The 7,937-nt window shown below is 49.2% G+C and overlaps 2 protein-coding genes across 2 annotated transcripts; both read left to right on the top strand.

Annotated features, from left to right (window-relative positions):
* Positions 1 to 1,927: 1,927 nt before the first annotated feature.
* On the top strand, positions 1,928 to 4,321 carry LOC133509061 (protocadherin alpha-3-like). Its single transcript, XM_061835703.1, has one exon. The coding sequence runs from the start codon at positions 1,928 to 1,930 to the stop codon at positions 4,319 to 4,321; it is 2,394 nt and encodes a 797-aa protein (XP_061691687.1).
* Positions 4,322 to 5,967: 1,646 nt separating this feature from the next.
* Positions 5,968 to 7,437, top strand: LOC133508547 (protocadherin gamma-A11-like). Its single transcript, XM_061834726.1, has 2 exons — positions 5,968 to 7,197; positions 7,307 to 7,437. The coding sequence occupies exons 1-2, from the start codon at positions 6,063 to 6,065 to the stop codon at positions 7,330 to 7,332; spliced, it is 1,161 nt and encodes a 386-aa protein (XP_061690710.1). The 5' UTR covers positions 5,968 to 6,062; the 3' UTR covers positions 7,333 to 7,437.
* The last annotated feature ends 500 nt before the right edge of the window (positions 7,438 to 7,937 follow it).

Raw genomic sequence — 7,937 nt, 5'->3', positions numbered from 1 at the left:
TGGGGGATGGGTCTGGACTGCAGGCAGGCAAGTCTAGTATCTGTACTCTTGTGCTACGAAGCCACAAAGTGGTTTGACATTGTCCTGCTGAAATAAACAGAGGCATCCATGAAAAAGAGGTTTCTTGGATGGCAGCACATGTTTCTTCAAGACATTTACTTAGCCGTCAGCATAAATGATGCCTTCAAAGATGTGTAAGATAGGCCTGCCACTGGCACTAACACAGTGTCATCCCATCACAGATGCTGGCTTTTGAACTTTGCATCCAGAGTAGTCTGGATGGTTCTTTTCCTCTTTGACCCAATGAATATGACATCCACAATTTCCAAAATCAATTTGAAATGTGGACTTGTCGGCCGTCAGAACACTTTCCCACTTTGCATCAGTCTTTCTTAGATGAGCTCAAGTTTCTCGGTGTTGGTGATCGATGGTTTTGCTTTGCATAGTAGAGTTTTAACTTGCACGTAGGGATCTAGCGCCAAACTTTATTTCCTGACATTGGTTTTCTCAAGTGTTCCTCAGCCCATGTGATGATAGTCTTTACACATTGTCGTTGGTTTTTGATGCAGTGCCACCTGAGGGGTCGAAGGTCACGGCTATTCAATGTTGGTTTTCGGGCTTTCCGCTTATATTTCTCCAGATTCTGTGAACATTTTGGTGGTATTATGATGAAGCGTGGATGATTTAATCCCTAAATTCCTTGCAATTGCATGTTGAGGAACATTGTCCTTGAACCGTGTGACCATTTTCGCATGCAGTTGTTGACAAAGAGGTGACCCTCGCCCCATCTTTGCTTGTGAATGGCTGAGCAATTCAGGGAAGCTCCTTTTCTAGCCAATCATGGCCCCCGGCTGTTCCCAATGACCTTTTCACCTTTGGGATATTCCGAAAAAGGTTTTTGATTTTTTTTTTTGTGCCACCTGTCCCAGCCACAAAATTCCAAGTTGATGATTATTTGCTTAAAAACAATAAAGTTTATCAGTTTGAAGATTAAATATTTTGTCTTTGTTGTGTATTTAATCAAAACGGGTTGAACATAATTTGCAAATCATTATATTCTATTTTTATCCAATTTCAACACAAGGTCCCAACTTCATTGGAATTGGATTTGTATTTTGGAGAGAAGGTTTTATGTTTACTGTTTGAATGCATTTGATTTGGTGACAGTCGGTTGCTGAAGTTGTTGAATAAGTTTGTTGTTGTACTGGAACATATGAAATAGAGGCCCTCCTTTCTTTCCATGTTTTTGCGCTTTTTGGAAACACAGCAGGGACAATATTGACATAAAAATCGTTAGTCATGATTACTAGTTCATAGCTCACATAATGAGGATGCTGTGATGTATTTGCCTCATTTTTAACTCTGTTCTGAGTGACAATAAGGCGGGCATTTTTTCCCGTTCCGTATCTCGGACAGTGAATGTCTTGAGGTCTGCGGCATCATCCATTCTGGATAACCGAGGGGCCGAGTCATGAACCAAAACTGAAACTTATCAACACGTGTAACGTGAAAGGGATTCATATTTTGTCTGCGGCTAAATTGAAGGACTTTCGGTGGTGATGTCGTCACAGTGGAAAATAAAGCTGGTATTTGCACAGTTTGTGTCAGTCCGAAATTTGCGGCGTTCTTCGCCCTCTTCTCGTGTTGTGCAATCTGGACGGGGGTCGCTAGATGTCAGCGTGAGGACGCGTACATTTCCGAGGATCCCGTGACTTCATTCGCTGAGCGGTTCTTCCGCCCGCCGCCACCTGAGCACATTCGCGCATCGCCAAGATCTCCGTGCGTGCTTCCTCCGCGTCACTTTCCTCTCGGTCGTCGTTCCTCCAGCAGAAGGCTGAGCGGAGGAACGTTTCCTCTTTTGTATTTTGTTCGGGCCAGCGCGTCTGCTTTCCCCCGAATGGACTCGTGCCGTTTTTTCCTCGTCACTATGGAACAAAGAGGCGCGCGCGGACGGGCGAGACGCTGTTTGCTGGGATTTGCGGCCGCGCTGCTTTTGTGCAGCGGGACTTCGGCGCAATTGAGGTACTCCATCTCCGAGGAGGTCGACGAAGGAACCGTGGTGGGAAATGCCGCAAAGGACCTCGGATTGGATCGGAACGCGCTGAAGGAGCGCAGGTATCGGATCGTCTCGGGCAGTGCGGAGCCTCTTTTCCACGTGAGCCAGGCCGATGGCGTCCTCTACGTCAGCAGGAAGATCGACAGGGAAAAGGAGTGTCCGCAAAGCGCTGCGTGTCTGATCAACCTAAAAACGGTGCTAGAAAACCCACTGGAGGTCCACTATGTGGGAGTGGAAATCTTGGACGTGAACGACCACTCCCCCACATTTGCCGAGGAAGAAACGAAGATGGACATTCCTGAATCGGTGCTGCCTGGGGCGAGATTTCAGCTGAAAGCGTCTCAGGATGGTGACAGTGGTCACTTTTCTGTTCAGCAATATAAACTCAGTGAAAATAATTATTTTCGCTTAGAAGTTAAAGACAAAGGAAAAGATGCCAAAATTCCCGTACTGGTTGTTAAAAAATCGTTAGATAGGGAAGCAACAGAACACATTTCAGTTGTGTTAACTGCAGTGGATGGAGGAAAACCTCCAAAAACAGGTGCAATGAATATTTCAATAAATGTGCTGGACATCAACGATAATGCGCCGATATTCTCTGAAGAAATCTATTCTGTGATGCTCCAGGAAAATGCCGAAATGGGAACGACTGTCGTTCAAGTGAGTGCAACTGATTTAGATGAAGGATCAAATGGAGAAGTAGTTTATTCCTTCAGCAACAGTATGAATCAAAATATAATGGATTTATTTCATATCACAGAAAAAACAGGAGAGATTGTAGTGAAAGGCCCGATAGACTACGAGGAGAACGACGTCTTTGAAATTGAAGTTCAAGCGTCAGATAAAGGTTCTGTTCCACTAACAACAGAAAAAAGTGTCATCATCAAGGTTGTTGATGTGAATGACAATGCACCTGAGATCGAAGTCACGTCATTTTCCAGTTCCATTCCGGAAGATTCCAGACTAGGAACCACAGTTGCTCTCATCAGTGTCAACGACTTGGATTCTGGCCCGAACGGGAAAGTCATTTGCTCCATAAGCCAGGATCTTCCTTTTGCCTTGTCGCCGTCATTACAAGACAAAATGTATTCTTTAGTTACGAAATCCCCTTTGGACCGGGAGAAAAGGTCCACGTACGACATATCGGTAGTTGCCAGAGACGCCGGACGACCCGCACTCTCGTCCGAGAAGACGATAAGCGTTTACGTTTCAGATGTCAACGACAACAGGCCCGAGTTTGCCTTCAGTCCTTACACTTTCTACGTCGCCGAGGGCAACAAAGCGGGCGCCTCCGTCTTTTCCATCCAAGCTTCTGACCGCGACGATGGCGAGAACGCTGCCATCACATACCGGATTCTCAGAGAAGGGAGAGAAGAAAATAAGCCGTCTTCGTTTCTGAGTATAAATAGCCAAAGCGGAGAAGTCACAGCGCTGAAAAGTTTTGACTTTGAGGCGCTGAAAAGCTTCCAGTTCCAGGTGTCGGCCACGGACGGCGGAAGTCCTCCGCTGAGCGGCAACGTGACGGTCAAGGTGTTCATTCTGGATCAGAACGACAACGCTCCGGTCATCGTGTATCCGCTCAGCTCCAACGGTTCCGCCCAAGGCGCGGAGGAGATTCCCCGCAATAGCAAAGCGGGAGACTTGGTGACCCGAGTCCGAGCCTACGACGCCGATACGGGATATAACGGCTGGTTACTGTTTTCGCTGCACCCGCCTGGCGAGCGCGCTCTCTTTTCTTTGGACCGCTACACGGGCCAGATCAGAACTCTTCGCTCCTTCACGGAGACGGACGGGGCCGAGCATCGGCTGCTGGTACTGGTCAAAGACAACGGCGACGTTTCGCTGTCGGCGACGGCTACCGTCACCGTCAAACTGGCGGAGCCCAAAGAGGTTTTCGCCGCTTCCGACCACGTCCAAAGTGCGGCCGAAGCGGACCGCAGCGAGGACCGGCTGACTTTTTATCTGGCGCTGACTTTGGGCTCGGTCTCGTTGCTTTTGGTGATCAGCGTGGTGGTGCTGATCGCCATGCGCTGCTCCAAATCCACAGAGTACACTTCCAAATATCTCCAAGACCCCCATTATGACGGCACGCTGTGTCACAGCATCCAGTACCGATCCGGGGACAAACGCTACATGCTGGTCGGACCCAGGATGAGTATCGGTTCCACTGTCATGTCGGGCAGCCGTGCCAACACGCTGCTCATGTCTGACGCCACAAGCGCAGCAGGGGAGGTAAGACAAATACTGAACAAATTGCCTCTTTAATGAATTCATTTGGGTATTGATACTCAGGTGGCACCACCAGTGGCTCAGATGGGAAACGTTGGCCTCACAGTTCTGAGGTCCTGGGTTCAATCTCGGACCTGCCTATGTGGAGTTATTTTGTTCTCCCTGTGCCTGCAGGGGTTTTCTCCAGGCACTCGGGTTTCCTCCCACATCCCAAAAACCAGGCAATATTAATTAATTGGAGACTAAATTGCACCGTCAGTGTGATTGCGAGTGCGACTGTTACCTGTCTCGACGTGCCCTGCGATTGGCTGGCAACCACTTCCGGGTGTAACCTCCCTCCTGCCTGTTGACCGCTGGGATAGGCTCCAGCACTCCCGCGACCCTCGTGAGGATAAGTGGCGAAGAAAATTGATGGATATTGATCCATGCATTCAAGTTAAGTGCAAACCCCTCTTGTCTGGAGACCGGGGTCCCTATTTTTGTGAATGTCATAAATCCATCCAGTGACATTGAGCCAGAGGAGTGTTTGACCGGTGTTGGGAATTTTGTGGGCCAGTCCAACCCGTTGCAACGGCAGGTGTTCGGGCTACGTCACTGTGAGAATGTTCCCAGTCAAATTCAGTAGCTGCCAAATTTGCATCATTAGCAAATGTGCAGCGAGGATTGCATTTGCACAAAAATCAAAATCCTCCAACATTTACGCTCCACTCGAGCAGCCGCAAAAATGACATCCGAGCGACGTCTCGTGGTGACCTGCCAGAAAGTCGCATTCAAGTCAAACAAGTTTGAGGTTTTTTCAGAGACCTTTTGGAGACTTTTGCAAGTCTTGACTGCGGCGTCGTCTCCGCTACTTCTCGGCGACGTCTTGGTGAATCCTTTTGTGCGAGACGTCGCCCCTCTGAGAGGCCAAACATTATTTGGGTCTTCTAAGTCAACGTTGCGGCAACATTTCTGTCACTGCGTGTTTCTGCCTTTTAGTCCTCATTGCTAATATAATAATTGCTGATGTTTTTGGGTCTTTAAGAGGACATCTTGGTTTGACTTGTGTCGTATGCGGATGGAGATGCTTTGACATTTTCACTCAGATGTATCATTTTTCTATCTTGCATTTGTCATCACAGTGTTGCAATAATATTTTCCCGTCTGATACCCCACCTCCGCCTAGGTTTACTATTATTATTTTCATTCTTTGTATTTCTAAATGCGTATCGTTTTTTTATCCACTTCCGGTGGTCACGTTGCGTTTCAAGTCATTTGCATATCACCTGACTTTGTGAATGAATGGCCAGCCAATGATTGACGACCATAGCTTTTTTCTTTTTCTTTTATTCCATTTTATACCTATTTTATTTTTACCTATTCGGAACCCCATTTTGAATACCTATTGTTGAGATTCTTATGGGAGCTCGACCGCACCCACAAGAGGTCCAGCGCAACAAGTCCGTTCGGCTCATTTGAAAAGTGCTGCCTTGCTCTGTTTCGGGCGGTTTTCCCTGTGATTCCCCGAGACCGCTTGGCGCGAGTGGGTGCACATTGTGAGTTGTGCTCGCCTGGTGTCACTGCTCGTGGTACAAAAATGTCGCTGCCGTCCGACGTCAGCGTTTGCGCTGCTGCGCCTGCGCGTGAGCTCGCGCTCGTGCTTCGGGGCGTTCACGCCAGTCCGGCTCGTTCGTTATGCCGATTGCATGTTGGATTTGTGGCCCCGTTTTCCCTCCAATTGATCCGTTTTGTTCCCCCACCCACGCGGACTCGCATTTGTACTCATAAGCGGCGCATAATGTCTCGCTGCGGACGCGCGCCGCCGACGCAGCGTTTGCTGGTCGTCATCTTTTGTTTGAAATTCTCGTTTGTCTTCGCGATGGCGCAGCTGCGCTACTCCATTCCCGAGGAAGGAACCGACGACGCGCTCGTCGGGAACGTTGCGAAAGATTTGGGGTTGGATGTGAGCGGACTCAACGCGCGGGGATTCCGCGTGGTTTCCGGGCCGGCGGAACCTTTGTTTGCGTTAACAAACATGGGCACGTTGAGAGTGAAAAGGAAAATCGACCGAGAGGAGGTCTGTGAGCGAGTCAGCCCGTGTCTCGTCAACATTAAGATCGTTGTGGAGAATCCCTTGGAGGTGCATTATGTCGCCGTGGAGGTTTTGGACGTCAACGACCACTCTCCCACCTTCCCCGACAACAAGACGCGCTTGGAGATTTCGGAGTCTGCCCTGCCCGGTGCGCGATTTCAGCTGCAGAGCGCTCACGACCCGGACAGCGACACGTTTTCAGTTCACTCGTACAAACTCAGTCAAAATGAGCATTTTCGCCTGGAGGTGAAAGACCGAGGGGAGGACGGCAAAATTCCCGTTTTGTATTTGCATAAAGCGCTGGACAAAGAAAGTGCTGGCAGTCACCAACTGCTGCTGACGGCGCTCGATGGTGGGAAGCCTCCGAGGTCGGGAAGCTCGCAGATTGTCATTCGCGTTTTAGATGTAAATGACAACATGCCCGTTTTCACCTCCGAGTCCTACTCTGCGGTGCTGAAGGAAAATGCCCCAATTGGCACAACCATCTTGCGAGTGAACGCCACAGATTTAGATGAGGGTCTCAACGGCGAGGTGGTCTACTCGTTCGGTCAGAATGTTCATCACAAATTGCGCAAAGTTTTCGACGTGGATGCAAACACTGGAGAAATTACAGTGAAAGGACCGATAGATTTTGAGGCAAAGGACAAGTATGAAATTGATATTAAAGCATCTGATAAAGGGACAGCGCCCCTGGAAACAGAGAAAAGTGTGAAAATAACTATTGTGGACTTAAATGACAACACCCCTGAAATTGAAGTGACGTCACTTTCGAGTGCTATTGCAGAGGATTGCAAACCCGGGACCACCGTAGCTTTGATAAGTGTCAACGATAAGGACTCAGGTAATAACGGAAAGGTCACGTGTCACGTCACGGACGACGTACCTTTCATGCTAACGCCGTCTTTACAAAATAATCTGTTTTCTCTCATCACTAAATCTCCTCTGGACAGAGAGCTTCGGTCCAAGTACGACGTGACCATCGTAGCGAAGGATGCCGGCGAACCGCCTTTGTCCTCTCGCAACACAATCAGTGTGACGGTGACAGATGTCAACGACAACAGTCCAGAGTTTTCAAGTAGTCCGTATACGTTCTACATCCACGAGAACAACGTTGCAGGAGACGTTTTGTTTTCAGTCAGCGCTCGTGATAGCGACGAGGGGGATAATGCTCTCGTGTCCTTCCACATTGTGCGGAACGGGGACGAGTCCACATCCATGACCTCGTTTCTCAGCATTGACTCGGAAAGTGGACAAATATCAGCGCTGAAAAGTTTGGACTTCGAGGCGCTGAAAAGCTTCCAGTTCCAGGTGTCGGCCACGGACGGCGGAAGTCCACCGCTGAGCGGCAACGTGACGGTGAAGGTTTTCATTCTGGATCAGAACGACAACGCTCCGGTCATCGTGTATCCGCTCAGCTCCAACGGTTCCGCCCAAGGCGCGGAGGAGATTCCCCGCAATAGCAAAGCGGGAGACTTGGTGACCCGAGTCCGAGCCTACGACGCCGATACGGGATATAACGGCTGGTTACTGTTTTCGCTGCACCCGCCTGGCGAGCGCGCTCTCTTTTCTTTGGACCGCTAC

Source organism: Syngnathoides biaculeatus, chromosome 11 (genome assembly GCF_019802595.1).
Source record: "Syngnathoides biaculeatus isolate LvHL_M chromosome 11, ASM1980259v1, whole genome shotgun sequence".
In the NCBI taxonomy this organism is placed as follows: Eukaryota; Metazoa; Chordata; class Actinopteri; order Syngnathiformes; family Syngnathidae; genus Syngnathoides; species Syngnathoides biaculeatus.
Note: the sequence above shows the minus strand (reverse complement) of the source record. Positions and strands in the feature narration are given on the sequence as shown.